Source organism: Schistocerca gregaria, chromosome 4 (genome assembly GCF_023897955.1).
Source record: "Schistocerca gregaria isolate iqSchGreg1 chromosome 4, iqSchGreg1.2, whole genome shotgun sequence".
NCBI lineage: Eukaryota > Metazoa > Arthropoda > Insecta > Orthoptera > Acrididae > Schistocerca > Schistocerca gregaria.
The window spans coordinates 219,592,938-219,609,163 of NC_064923.1; the positions used below are offsets into that span (position 1 = coordinate 219,592,938).

At 39.8% G+C, this 16,226-nt stretch overlaps 1 protein-coding gene across 1 annotated transcript in view; it reads right to left on the bottom strand.

Moving 5' to 3' along the window:
* LOC126268126 (acidic amino acid decarboxylase GADL1) overlaps positions 1 to 16,226 on the bottom strand; it is a 137,512-nt gene that overhangs the window by 1,772 nt on the left and 119,514 nt on the right. Inside the window, exon 10 of the mRNA XM_049973656.1 lies at positions 333 to 573. Coding sequence (XP_049829613.1) covers positions 391 to 573 — 183 coding nt within the window. The 3' untranslated portion in view covers positions 333 to 390. The remainder of the gene's footprint in view (positions 1 to 332; positions 574 to 16,226) is intronic.

Consider the following 16,226-nt stretch of genomic DNA (forward strand, 5'->3'; position numbering starts at 1 on the left):
CTTTGGCTCACAAACTCCTTGCCCTTAAACTATCATGCTAGGATTTTCAGGAGAATACCAACACTGACCTACTATTTACAGGTAGCTACAGTCTTGAAATTTTCCACACAAGTCAATAGCTTTATTACAACAAAATGAAATAGACTTAAAATAAAGATCGTAGTAAGGACTCATGAGAAATCATTTTATTTCTTTTGGAGGATGTAAACTTTTTCTACTCTGAACGCTTATTTTAAAATGTTTTGAGACACATGGAGAATGTAACATAAAAGTTTATATTGCATGACAATGTTACACTTATCACCTGACTAACAAATGAAGTTTTCTCTTACCTGTTCACATCAGACACAAAATGACAATCAAATGGAGTCAGTGTCAATGAAACCGACATCACAGTTGTGAGCCATAGTGGTCTATTTGACTAATTATGAAATCCATATCATGGTGTGTGGGTGGGGGATGACATGTAGTGACAAGACGAAAGAAATTCCGAAATGTCTTCTGTTTTAATGGCTGGTAATTAATCATCACAGTGCCTGATGTAACAAGAGATTCTTTCAGTCTTGGTGCCACCTGTAAAGAAAAATTAACTGCAAATCAGCAAATTAGTAAGTGTGTTCATATTTACAAACACATCCAAATAACATGAACATCTGGTCAGGAGCCTGTAATTTTCATTTGTGATTCAAACACTGCATTTTCCTCTGGGATGCGCAAAACTGCTAGCACGGAAAACAATGACAAACAGTTTCTGTATGTTAAACAAACTACCAACAATCTTCTATAATATACTGTTTTATTAAGGACATTTGTTAGTTTCATTTTCTGTTTAAAAGTTTTATCCACTACACAGGAGTGCATTAACTTCTGTTTATTACCATTACACACTTCACATACACAAAGTGAACCACCTATCTTTTTCACGTTGATTAACTTTTGAGTCACTGGAGATATTTATAGGATCTTTTTCTTTAATCATATAGGCACCAATTTTGTTTTCTTTTTTAAATGGAAAGATGGCAATGCATTGAATGAGAATAGCAGATGGAGTAAATATACATGGCATACATGAAAATGTGTGCTTCTGTAGCAACCGTTTCAATGGCACACCATCTGCAAGTTTACAACACTTTCAGTGGAGACTAACACGTGGTGTAACAATCATGTATTGCTTGCCTTGGCAGTACTAGTTTACAACCATTTAAATACTCACAACAACAACAACAACAACAACAACAACATAAAGATTGGCTTATTCAATGTCTTTTCACTCTGCAATATCTTGTCAGCCCTATTCAAGAATTACTTCATTGAACTGTCTCATACAGATTTGTTATTCTGTACTTAAAAAAACCACAATGGTGCTATTAAAATAATCTTGGTGATTATTGGTGTTCAAAAAATTCAGTATTCTATGTTTCATAAGACCTGGTTATTGCTTATGTAAGTGAAAATAAGTCATAAAGATCCTTAACAAGTCAAAAGCTATTTGCAATGAAAAAGTTAGACATTAAACAAAAGAAACCAGTCTGTCTCATACCAGTGCAGATGCAGATGCAACTTGACTTTATTAGGAATTCATCCTGAATAATGGCAGCTATGAGTTTTAATTCCCAAGTTCAGACAAATTATAAGTGAGAGGCTACTAAGCGACACTACATTAAGTACACAGACTGGACTAAAATATGGAAACACTGCATGCTTGAACATAACTGCAGATGCTATCCATGCCTGCAAGTGGTGCTGTTGTACTAGATGACCAACAGCATCTTCAAAAAGTCCTCAATATGTTGCAAGTATCAGTTGTGGTAAGAACTGAGTTCTGTGCAGTTGTGAGTGCTTATGTTGGAGCTGGGTGAATTCTGATGTGGACAAACTGTTGGTGCTTGTATGATGGGTGCTTGCATAACGAAGGTAGCTGAAGTGTGGTTTTTCAAGAGCATACAGGAAAATAACAATGCAGATGAAAGAGTGCATTGAGTGATCATGACAGATGGTTAATGAAGAGGATTGTAACAAAAAAGACGAGAGCTGCAAAAGTCACAGCAGAACTGAATGACACACTTGTGAACCATGTTAGCATCAAACCTACACACAGGGAGCTGGATAAACTGGGAATTGCAGGGCAAGGTGGAATTCCAAAACTACTCTTCAGTGACGCAAATGTGTGTTACAGGAAAAGAAAGTACCAAAGCCATAAAACCTGATACTATGTAGCAATGGAAGAATGCTGTTTGGCCAGAAGAGTCTTGTATCACACTGTTTCCAACTTCTGGCTACGTTTACATCTGGTGTACACCATTCCCAGTGTATGATGCAGAATGCTTGCTGCCAAGTGTGAAATATGGTGGGGGCTCTGTGATGATTTGGGCAGCCATAGAATGGTATTCCCTGCATCCCATTGTTACTCTACACGGTAGCATTACTGCCAAGGATTATGTGACTTTACTAAACTCTCGCTAATACGGCCTAAGTAGTCTGGCCTCTCAGTAATCTGGCACACTTCCTGCTTATAGTTGTTAAATCTGAAATGATGCTTACAATAATGAAATTTCATCTGCAGCAATGTTGTTAGTTAATTATAGTGTTCAACATTCCTGTACACCTTGAAATTGTGGCTTTCCTTATGGATCATTATCATGGCTTCTAAAGGGAAACACCATATGCTAGACCTCAAGCAGAAACTCAAAATTAGATATAAACTGAACTGAGGCTCTTCGCAGAAAATCATTGATGCTGGCAACAGTGTTGGACGAGCAACTATTTATGAGCAAACTTCAGCAGAAAAGAGGTAATCTATCACAGGAAAGTTATGATGAAACTGATTAAGAAGGGACCATGAGAATATCTCAAACTGCTAGTGCTGAAGCTGGAGACGTCTTCCTTGAGTACATTATGCAACAATCACAAACATGGCAGGACCTATGAAATGCCTGTAAAGCCATTGTGTGATAAAGCATACTACCATTGTGTATCATCATTGTGACAACTAAAACTTTGGGACACGTTTCATAGTGAATGTTGAGTGATTCTAATATGCATGTATACACTCAAGGATTAAATTTTCTGTAAAAATGAGTGCATCTTTTGATTTGATGAAGTGTGTTTATACTAAATTTTAAACACATTCAAGAATCTGGCTCTTCTGCTAATTCGACCCAAATGTGCGAGGAATGGCCAGTTTAGCAAGAGTCCAGTGTATTTTGGATGATCAAGTCTGTCCCATGGTACAATATTTGTTCCCCAATGGTGATGCTGCATTCCAAGGCAACAGAGACCCTTCTCATATAGGTCACATTGTCCAGGACCAGTTTTATGACCACAAGAATGATTTTTCACATCTCCACTGGCCACCAGAGTCAAAAGGTCTCAATTTTACTGAACCTTTACAGTCTACTTTAAAGAGAAGGGTGTGTGATCACTATCTACCAGCATCATCATTACCTGAACTTGCCACTCTTTTACAGGAAGAAAGGTACAATATTCTCTTGAAAAATGTACATGACCTCTGCTTACCCATTATGAGATGATTGGAAGCTGTTTTGAATGTCAATGGTTTCCCTGCTTCATATTCGGCATGGTAAATGGTAATTTGTTTTGTTTTTGGTATTTCCATTTTTTTGTCTTGTACACCTTCCCCCCCCCCCCCCCCCCCCCCCTCATGTGAAGGCTTGATTTAGTCCCAAGAATATAAAAAATATTTGGACAACTTCTAGTAAGGTATCATTTTAATTTATTTTGGAATCTTTGTAGATTTCCCTAATGTCTGCAGCCAATTAAAAAATAGCGCATGTACCATAATATAGAACTCGGAAATGACATAAAATTAAGAATACAGCAATGAAGTACAAATTGATTTTGTTTCTTGTCCTTTAAATTCTCATATTAAAATTTTGATTTTTATGATAACAACTGTTATGACTGTCATTCATAACTGTCATGACAAAGTAAATTGATGAAACATAAACATAATGATCATGAAAAGTACCTATGTGTGCTGTTCAAATATCATATTTATGTACCAACGAACTTTAAATATTCAGCAGTAGAACACATTTATAAAAGTGAAGATACACCAAGTTGTCTTCTTTAGACGTTGTAACAGGTGGTCATTGACTGGTCTCCAGTCATATCATATTATTGGTGTCACATCACAATTAGTAGCTGGGTTTGACTTGCTATGTTTGCTACACCCTTTGATGCATATTTGGTTTTCTGCACCTGTGTTGTAATTCTGTGCAATGCACTTCCCCTTGATGATTTCCAGTTCTGATGAATAAAATAGCCAGTAAAATTTTAACAAATACACTGTGCAGCACTATTAAAGGGTTACTTTTTAGAAAATGTCTTTCATTGTGATGCATTAGTTTCAAATATGAGTGAAAGTTGTCCACAATCTTCCTCTGTAATGGCGCAAAAGCATGTCATCCTGCAACATCACTGTCAGGTTGGCGACACTTCAAACAGCAAGAAGTTGACACGTGAGAGTAAAAGGCTAGAGCTCAAAAATTCATGTGAGATGTAATGTGGTTAAGTAATATTACATTGTGCCATATTCCCTCTTAACCACATTTCACCACTTCTTTTGACACTCTGCGATGAAGATCAGAACTGCAATGCCAATCATTTAAGTCACAGAGTTTTCTTACAGCTGGCTGAGGAAACAATTTCAGACAGACCACCACTCAATATTGAGACAAAATGGCATCGGGGATGCCATAAAGTCCGCAATGAAAACACATATTTCACTGTCTAAAATGACAGTTCGCAGTGGTATGAGCAACAGGACATCATTCTTGAGTACCTTAGACATTTCTGATATCCTCCATATGATTCACCCATTCTCTAAGGATGTTGTTGGCCTGCAACTCCACTGAAAGTGATTGAACTTATTGAACTGCAGTGTGATTGCAATTTTGTTCTGGTGTACAGGGTGGAACCAGTTGGGACCATTCAAAACCATCCAACAAAACTTGAACATGATTCAAAGCAGCAAAGGGTATTTATGCTTTTCTTAGAACTCCTGTTTTACACCCTCCTGTGACATGACAAAAGTGAAGGAGGAGGGGGTGGCATTGACACATGCGTGAAAAAAAATGGCAAAGGGCCCCTCTGAGAGCCCCAGACCAGCAACAACCTTGGTGCCACCCACACACCTTTGCTGAGCACTTTAAAAATGTACCTATACAGGGACAGCCAGTCGCTGATCACTAGGTGATGGTGTGACAGGCTTCCCTTTTGACACTCCTTAGATTCTGCATGCAGCCACCTAGGTGAGGAGCATAGTGCCACTCAACTCGGGGGGGGGGGGGGGAGGGGTCCAAATTTTTGCTTGGCACGCCGGTGTCTAGTGAACAGTGCCTGGCTGTCTCTGTATAGGCAAATTTTTAAAGTGCTCAGCAAAGCTGCATGGGTGGCACTAAAATGAAATGCCTCAGAGAGACCCTTTGGAGTGTCATTCATAATTTGATAATTTGCACATGTCTCAATGTCACAGTCCCCCCCACACACACACACTTTGGTCATGTCAGAGGAGGATGTGGAACAACAGGAGGACTGAAAAAAACATAAACATCTGTTGTTGCTTCAGATCACATGCAAATTTTGTCTAATGGTTTTGAGTGGTCCGTAATGGTTCCACCCTGTACACCAGAACAAAAAATGCAATCACACTATAGTTGAATGAGTGCAGTGATGTTCAGTGGGGTTGTAGGCCCACGATGTCCTTACAGAAGGGTTCAATTGTCCAGTGGGTGTCAGCGGAGTCAAAGGTTGTCAAGAATATCATCATGTTGCTCATCACACTGCAGATTTTCGTTTTTGACTGCAAAATGTGTGGTATCAATACCCCAAGGAAACAGATTATTTCAATAACATCCTTTGTGGCACCCTGTGAGGTCTTTTCATGTTGATACTGAGTGTTAGGGTGCATGAAATTTTTACCTTGGCCACCCACAAGAAAACCACATGATTTCAATGCTGGGCATTCTGGTTCTGACCTCCATTACAAAAGTGTCAAAGGAAGAATTCAAATATGGCTAAGAGGGAGAGTGACAACCTTCCCATTGTGTGACACATCCACAGTGGCACTGGGCAGGGTTGTGTGAAATTTGGTGCCAAAGTACCATCATTAACCACATTACAGCTCACATTAACTTCTGAGGTGTGGCCTTTTTTCACATGTGTCAACACCTTGCTGTTTAAAGTGTTGCTGAGACCTCAAGCCATGCTTTTGCACCATTACAGGGGAATGTTGTAGGCACCTTTAAGCCAAATTTAAAACTTCTGTGTAGCAATGATGGACAAGGGACAACTACAGGGTTTTGAGAAAGTGACCCTTTAACTGTATTATGTAGTGTGGATTGGTATACCAAACAGAACTAACAGGGGATACTGAATACATACAAAGAAAGGACATAAGAATGGTCACAGTTTTGTTTGTGGCAGACTCTTGAAGTTATATGCAAATTATTAATCAAAAACCTACATAAAAAATTTCAAGAACCAATATTACATGAAGAATCAAAAGATATTCCTCAGCTCTCTACATATTGCTCCCATACATTCCATGAAGACAAAATTAGACTAATTACAGCACTTATGGAGGTATTTAAGAAATCATTCTTTCAATGCTCCACACACATTTGGAACTTGAAGAAACCATAAATGTGCTACCACACTATGTACCCTCTGCCATGGACTTCACAATGGTTTGTAGATTATGTATGCTGAAGTATATCAGCAGATATCGTGCTTTACTTAAATTACTTATCAATTTTTCACACACTACAACGCCGAAGCTGCTTTATTTTGGTTTCATTGAAGGTTACTCTAAAAGAGAAGGCATACTGAAAAATTACTATATCTATAAAAGAAAATTTATCTCGAGGCTAACTTTAGTGGTGTTCCAGTTTCACTGGAACACATTCATGGTTTACTTACTCACTGTATTTCAATGAAACACTTTTACCATTTACATAATTGGAGTTTTGCTCTATAATTGAAACATAATCATATCAATTGTATGAAACAGAAATAAGAACAAAACAAAGGCTTTTAAAATTGTAATGTTTGCTTATGTCATGAGAATAGTAATCAATGGTTTGCAGTCAACATTGTAGTTGATCAGGCTTGTAACTGGGTCTTTAGTAAAGAATACTCTTTTCATATATTTCCAAACAAGTAACCATCATGAAAGTAATTAAACACATTAACTGAGTATCCATGTGTTTCATTCCTTTGGTCCAACTGGATTACAAATTGAAATTAAATAAAAATAATAATCTAATCAACTCCCCCCCTCTCCCCTCTCCCTTGAACCATGAAGTTTGACTTGATGGGATGGTCTGTCTAGATCAATGATGAGATAGCCAAACTGTAGGTGCAATCAAGCAGGAAGAGAATTTGTGGAGAGACATATTGTTGCTGACAATGGGTAGCAGCCTTTTCATTAGTTGCAGGGGCAACAGTACGGATGACTGACTGACCAGGCCTTTTAACACTGGCCAATGTGGCCTTGTTATGTTGGTACTGCAGCACAACTGAAAGCAAGGGGAAACTAAATATTTTTTTTAATTCCCAAGCATTTGCAGCTCTTTTGTATGCCTTAAAGAAGATGGCATTCTTCTGATTAATATACTCCTGAGGTAAAACCATCGTCTATTATGAACTCTGGCTGAAGACTGCTCATAAAAAATGAAATAAAAAACTGGTGTTTACAGGTTGGAATGTTGAATATCAGAGCCCTTAAATGTGTAGGTGGAGAAATGGGTAGACTAAGGTTAGATACAGTAAACTTAGCGTGTTGTCTGTAGACACTGATTTTCTGGTCAGGGAAGTAGAGGGTTATCAACACAAGATTAAATAAAGGCATACATAAGTAGGTCTAATAACGAACAAGGAATTAGAAATGTATGTGAACTACTATGAACAGCATAGTGAGTGGATCCCAACCAACACAGACACTAAGTCCGGGCAAACCACAACAGTAATAAGAGGCATGTCTACTAATCCCGCAGTGTACAAAGACATTGAGAAAAAAATGTTTGATGAGATGAACAGTATTGTTCAGTACATAAAGAAGTACGAAAATTTAATTTTGATGGAGGACTGGAATTTTATAGTGTAAAAAGGAAGAGACGGTTAACTAGTACGAGAAAATGGACTGGGAAAAATGGACAGAAGGGGAGTCACCTGATGGAATTTTGCACACATTCCTGATACATGATTTGAGAATTATGAAAGAAGGTTGTATATGTGGAAGACTCTAGGATACACTGGAAGGTTTCAAGAAGTTTATAGCATGATGAGACATGGATTTAGGAGTCAGGAGCAATTACAGACTCTGATTATAGTTTATTGGTTACGAAAAGCAGGTTAATGTTGAAGAGATTACAAAAGGTAGGAAATTATGTAGGTGGGATCTAGTTACCTTTAAACAGCCACAGATCGTTAAGAGTTTGCATTATGTGACAACTGGTTGCAGCAGGGCAAAATGAAACAACTAAGTGAAACAGGGCAAAGGAATGCAATAGAAGGGACTGAGTCTTTTTTTAAATTTTATTTTACTTTTTTAATTCATCAGCAGACAATAACTATTGTATTGATTTTGCCCAACTTTGGCATATGAATTAGTGAAGGTAGCAGAGATAAAACTAGACATAAAGAGAAGGACCTGCAGAATCCTCAGATAGCATAGGAGATATCAAATTTGATTCGTGAACGGAGAAAATACAAAAATGCAGCAAACAAAAAATGCACTACAAAAGAGAGGTGCTCAAAAATGTCATTGGTAGGGAGTGCAAAGAGTAGTATTAATGACTACTTGAATTGTAAATACTGCTTATAGGAATATTTAAAAAAATGTATTTTGAAAAGTGAAGCAGCTGTATGTTAATCAAGAGCTCAGATGGCAAGTTGGTACTAAGTAAGGAAGAGGAGATCGAAAGGTGAAATGAATATAAAGAAGGGGAGAAACTTGTGGACATTATTATGAAAAGAAAAGAGCAAGTGGGTGAAGATGAGATGGGTGATGTGATATTGTAAGAAGAATTTGACAAATCACTGAAAGACGTAACTCAAAACATTTATGAGTGTCAAGATGAACTTGTACTGCTGTCGTCAACTTTGTAGGCTTACACTTATTTGGGTCTTTTAAATTTTTCACAACAATAGGCCTATGCTCATTCAAAACAATCATTATCTAACATCACTATATAATTATGAGAGAAATATGCTATTTCTGACAATTTTCAAATGCAAATTATGTTGACACTCAGCAAAATGGTATTTGAAAATTTTGGTAAATTATGAGTGTTGCAGATAATTTATTTAATAGGAAATCAGCATTTGTGATTCATAGTTACTGCCAAAGAATAGATCACCCTGAAATTCAGTGTATATCAACACCAAGAAACATACATTTTTGAATTTTTGGAAGTTGCTACTGTTCTGTGCATAACTGATTCATAGTAAATTGGTGTTTGTGGTTTAGTTACTGTAGCACATATTGTAAATTACCTATTGCATTACTGGCAAATCTAGTTTTCCCTTTCAAGTGGAATATATTATCATAAATTGAGTCTACTTTTGAGTTTGTTAGTGACACTAATCAACTTCAAAAAGTTTTAGGAAACAAGTAATTTTTGCCACAGGTTTTTCTGTTGCCTTAATAGAAATCTTGTTTTATGTATTTGCTTCATTTATTATACGGAATTATTATTTTTTCTTCTTTTTTCTCAGCAGATTAAAAGATAGTCAGCAGGTTTAGTTTAAAGTTATTTGCTCACTGTCCTGTAACAAATTGCACCAGCCACGATGCAGTCCCACTGTGAATGCTGTTTTTGTAAACATAGTGAGTTATTTGACATTCTTAAGCAGCTGGAAATTGCCCTGACTACTGTCAAATGATTGGCAGTTGCTGATAATTGGTGCATTCGTTCCTGAAAGTCGTGAACTGGTACCTGAGGTACCCAAGGTACTGTGGATTCTATATCCTCTGCAGGAAGTACGGTATCTGTGATTACTCATCCACTTGACTGCGAGTGACCTGTCAGTGGGAGATCTAGGCATCCTGTACAGGGTAGGCAGGTACCAGGGAGGGCTGAGAGTGTTATACCAATCCACCTAACCAACAAGTTCGAGGTAGTTTCTTCCAATGAAACTGAAACAGAGCCAGTGGGACTCCCTTCACCTGTTGGGAATTGTGCTGCGTCCTGCATCAGGAGAAGGCAAACACAACAGGGTAGGGGCCTATTAATAGGCTGACAGTCCAAATGTATGGAAAATACTGGTACCGTTATAAGGGGATGACAGCAAGAGGTCAGGAAAGAAAACCAACTACACTCAGTGGGTGTGTTTTCAGGCCTCAATCAATGTGTTGGAGAGGCTATTCTGACAGCCATTGAGGAAACAGGGTGCAGCAAACTGCAGACTGTGGTGAACATTGAAATGAATGATGCCCATTGAGTGGGCTCTGAGATCATACTTGGATTGTTCCAGTGACTGACAGAGAAGGCTGAGAAGACCAGTCTTATGCACTGAGTTTCAATGAGGTTCGCAATTTACAGTGTTGTCCCCAGAACTGATCATCAGCCCCTGGCTCTCAGTTGAATGGGAGGACTGAACCAGAGACTTTGAAGATTCTGTACCAAGCTAGGCTGTGATTTCCAGGATTTTTGCCATAGGACTGGGAATTGTAGGATCTCCCTAAATGGGTCAGATGTGCGCTAGCACTGCACATCAGAGGTTGCTATCCACATAGCTGACTGGGTGCAGGGAGCACACAAGATTTTTTTTTCTTTTTTTTTTGTACATTAGGCAATTCTCCATCCAGTTCAGATAAGGCCAGCTACAGCAGATACAGAAGTATAAGGAAAAGAGCCAAAAGAATGCTCCCCCCCCCTCCCACGACAGAGATGAGTATTAAACCCCCCCCCCCCTCCCACGACAGAGATGAGTATTAAAACCCTAGTAGTTAACTGACAAAGTATTCGCAATAAAGTGCCACAGGTTGAAGCAGTCCTAAAAGGCAGTGAAGCTCATATAATACTAGGAACAGAAACTGATTGGCACCTGTAATTGATAACAGTGAATTTTTTGGCAAAAACTTAAGTTTTTATCAAAAGGATAGGCTAATGGGAAACAGAGGTGGTGTATTTGTTGCAGTAGACAAGAAACTAAAATCCACTGAGACAGAATTGAAGCTATACGCAAGATTGAGTGGCTAAGACTCAGTATCAGGAATGGGCATAAAATGGTAATTGGATCCTTCTGTCACCTATCACTCTGAACTTTAAAGAAAAGTTAAGTTTACTTGCATGTAAGTTGACCAATCACACTGTTATTGTCAGTGCAGGCTTTAATCATCCAACATATATTACAAAAATTACAGTTTAGTTAGAAGTGGCTGTGACAAGACATCTTGTGAAATGTTTCTAAGCACCTTCTCTTAAAACTACCTAGAACAGGTAGTTTGGAACTCCACTCAAGATGGAAATATATTAAATCTAATGGCAACAAACAGATCTGACCTCATTGAGGATGAGTACACTGAAACTGGTATCAGCGATCATGCGGTGGTTGTGACAAAAATGAGTACAAAATTATAAACAGCAACTACAAGTAGATAGATACATATATATTCAGTAACCACATTAAAAAAAAGAGAAAGAGGGGGAAAAAAGAAAAACAGTAGAGTTGCATGCCAATAAGAAGCTTGAAACATTCAGCACAGAACATGAGCATGCACAATTACTAAGGCTCAGGTTTATAGTTATCCATGATCTTGATAGATATGTACCCAGTAGAACACTTCGTAATGGGTGGGCCCTCTATAATATCCATCCACTTCTGAATAAACAGAAATTACTGCATAATAGGTGTAAAACAAAACATGGCACAGCAGAATGCTGATTGCAGAATGCTGAATGAAACACGTTGAGCTCTCAAGAGAGCAATGCATAAAGCCTTCAATGAGTACTGTAGCAGACTACAATAAAAAGATCTTTCACAGAACCCAAAGAAACTGTGGTCATATGCAAAGGTGGTCAGTGGCACCAAAGTTAGTGTCCAGTCACTCACGAATGAGACAGGAACTAAAAATGAGGGTAGCAAAGCAAAAGCTGAAATGCCTAACTCTGGCTTGAAATGTTCCTTTACAAAAGAAAACCCAGATGTATTGCCCCAGTTTAATCTTCACACCAATGATAAGGTGAGTGAAATACGTATTAGTGTCAGTGGTGTTTAGAAACAGCTGAAGTCATTACTGCAGCACTCCAGAGCCCAATGGAACCCCTATCAGACTTGATACTGAATTTGAGGCTGAGTTAAACACTCCTTTAATTATAATGTACTGTAGATCCAGTGAACATAAAACCAACTCCAGTAGTCTGAAGAAAATACATGTACACATTTTTACAAGAAGAGTAATAGACATGATCCACAACACTACCATCCAATACCCTTGTAGAATCTTAGAATATATTCTGAACCCAAGCATACTGAGGTACCTCGAAGAGAATGACCTCCTCCATGCCAACCAGAATGGAATCTGCAAACAATCATGTGAAACCCAACTCACACTTTTCTCACATGACATACTGGAAGTTATGTATCAAGGCAGTTAGAAAGCTGCAGTATTTCTTGATTTCCAAAATGCATTTGACTCAGTACCACATGTACGATTATTGTTAGAAGTACAATCTTAGGGCATACCAAGTGATATTTGCAACTGAACTCAGAATTTTTTGGTAGGGAGGACACAGCTTGTTATCTTGGATGGAGAGTCATCATCAGAGCTAGAAATAACTTCTGGTGTGCTTCAGGGAAGTGTGAAATGGCTAACTCCTACAAACACCTGGGTGTAACACTTTATAGGGATATGAAATGGAATGATCACATAGGCTCAATTGCAAATAAAGCAGGTAGTAGACTTCAGTTTATTGGTAGAATACTGGGGAAATACAATCAGTCTACAATGAAGATTGCTCACAAATCACTCAGGTGCCCCATTATAAAATATTGCTCAAGTATGTGAGACCCATACCAAATAGGACCATTAAGTTGCACTCAGACACACTGGCAAGACACTTACGCATTACTTTTGGCCAAAGACTTTATCAGAAAAGGAAACACACATACAAACACGTTTATTCATTCAAGCAAGCACACCTCAGGCACACATGACTGCCATCTACAGCAGTTGTACTGGGTGCAGCTGTCACACAGAATGGAAGCAGTAATCTGGTAGGGATGGGGGAAAGGGATGGGATAGCAGGATACAGGTAGGGAGGGAGAAGAATGCTGTGTGGCGAAGTTTGCAGATACTAGACTGCCAACAGGCGCAGTGTCAGGAGGCTGTGGAGCACGGAAGTGGGAAATGGGGGTGTGGGTGTGGAGTGGGGGAGGGGGAACAGGGAGCAAAACAGGAGAGGAGTGGGGAAAGGGAAAGATGAGCACATGCACTGGCAAAGGGCGGCACACAGAGTTGATGTAGGATGAGAAGAGGGAGGAAATAATAGGACAGAGGGAATGGAAACTGTTGGGTGAAGGGTGTAGGTACAGTAGGTTTAGGCTGGAGTGATTTCAGAAGTGCAGAATTTGTTGTGTGGATAACTCCCATCTGGATAGTTTGGAAGAGCTGGTGGTGGCCACATGGCTTGCACAACAAAGTAGCCATTGAAATTGAGTATGTTATGTTTTGCTCCATGTTGTGCCACAGAGTGGTCTACCTTGCTCTTGGCCACAGTCTGGCAGTGGCTGTTCATCCTTGTGGCTAGCTAGTTGGTAGTCTTACCAATACAAAAATCTGTGCAATGATTGGAGCAGAGTTGGTATATGATATGGCTGCTCTGATGGGGTAGGATAAGTCTGTGACCGGTCTGGAATAGAAAGTGCCGGGCAGGTGGATTGGGAAGATCTTGCACCTCAGTCTTCCACAGCGATATGAGCCTTATGGCAAGGGGTTGGGATTGGGAGTGGCATAGGGATGGACTAGGATGTTCTGGAGGTTGGGTGGCCAATGGAACACCACTTTTTGAGGGGGTGGGAAGGACCTTCAGTGCATGACAGGTAACCAAAGCCCTGGTGAATGACGTGGTTCAGTCGCTCCAGTCTGGGGTGGTACCGGGTGACAAAGGGGGCACTCCTTCGTACCTGGTCCTTGGGAGTGGTGTGAGGATTGGGGATCTGAGGGGAAATGGCATGGGAGATATGTTTGTGGACTAGGCCTGGGGATAGAGCATGCCTATGAAGGTGTAGGCGAGACCCTTAGCATACTGGACAAGGGAGTTTTTGTCAGTGCAGATACACCATCTCCAAGTGGCTTGGCTCTATAGGAGGGACTTTTTAGTGTGGAAGGGATGACAGCTGCTGAAAATCAGGTACTGTTGGTGGTTAATGGGTTTAAAGTGAATTGAGGTGTGGATGGAGCCATCAGGGAGGATGAGTTCAACTTCCAGGAAGGTGGCATGCTGGGTTGAGAACGACAGGTGAAACAGTTGGGAGAGAAGATGTTGAGGTTGTGATGAAATGAAGACAGGTTCTCTTGGCCCTGAGTCCAGGTCATGAAGATATCATCAATGAACCTTAACAAGACTAGGGGTCTGGCATTTTGTGAGACTAGGTAGATCCCTTCTAGATGGCCATAGGTTGGCTTAGGAGGGTGCCATGTGGGTGCCCTTAGCTGTGCTGTGGATTTGTTTAGATACCTCTCCTTCAAAGGAGTAGTAGTTTTGAGTTAGGTTAAAGTTAGTGAAGTGTATGAGGAATGAGGAAGTGGGTTTGGAGTCTGAAGGACATAGGCAAAGATAGTGTTCAATAGCGATAAGACAATGGGTATGAGGGATGTTGGTGTATAGGGAGGTTGCATCAACAGTGACAATTGGGGATCCAGGAGGTAAAGGGATGGGATGGTGGAGAGTTGATGAAGGAAGTGGTTGGTTTCTTTGATGTAGGAGGGTAGACTATGGGCAATTGGTTGGAAGTGTTGCTCCATGAAGGCTCAAATTCTTTCAGTGGAGCACAATAATGTGCTACAATGGGACATGAAAGATTGCTGGGTTCATGGATTTTGGGAAGCATGTAGATGATGGGTATACAGGATGTCACAGGGGTAAGGGGGGAAATGGATTCAGGGTAGAGGTTCTGGAAAGGGTACAAGATTTTACACAGGGATTGGAGGTTATGTTGGAGTTCTAGGATGGGATTACTCTGGCAGAGATTATAGGTGAAGGAATCAGATAATGGGCAGAGGATTTTCACCAAATAGTCACTGAAGTTCATAACAACAGCGGTGGAACCTTTATCTGCAGGTAGGATATTGAAAATACGCAGAGTAGGGCAACATGAATGGTCACAGGTTTGTTTGACTTGTGGGAGAGTGTCACAGAGATGGTGCTGAAACTGAACTGGGAGCCTCTTTAAGATAAATGTAAATGATCCTGAGAAAGTCTACTTATGACACTTCAAGAACTGACTTTAAATGATGACTCTGGGAATACACTACAACCCCCTATGTATTACTCCCAAGGGAATCTTGACGACGAGATTAATTACAGCACATGCAGAGGCATTTAAACAATCTTTCTTCCTGTACTCCAAAAGTGAGTGTAATGTGAAGAAACCCTAACAGCTTGCACAATGAGATGTACCCTTTTCCATGCACTTCACAGTGGTTTGCAGAGTATAGATGTAGATGTAGATGTAGAAAAGATATAAAATTGCCCATCATAACAGTATAATATTCCAGTCCATCCCTGCACCATTCCTCCTTCCAATTCTGCACCACATGAGTCATTTCCTGCAGATAGCTCACACTCATATACCTGCCCACTATATACTATTAGTGCAGTCCAGAGACAGCTATCATTTATCTGATCTTAGGGCCACATGTGAAAGCAGCCACATCATCTACCAGCTGTAACCATCCATCAACTTGTCAAACATGCTGCAGCCTATAACATCAACAACACCCATGCCACATGGATCTCCCTCCCCATAATGCACCAGCTCTCATAAACTGCAGAAGTGGGAACTATCCCTCCAGCACATTTTTTTATTCTCACAATCCTTATGACCAGAATCTATACTAATCACCAAATTTGGTCTCCAGCACCCCCCTCCCACCCCCACCCCCCAAATCATTTCCTCTCCTCTCACTCTCATTTTCTATTTCATTTCTCTCCTTTCTTGAAATTATATTCTTCCTCTATTATCCCCTCTTCTTA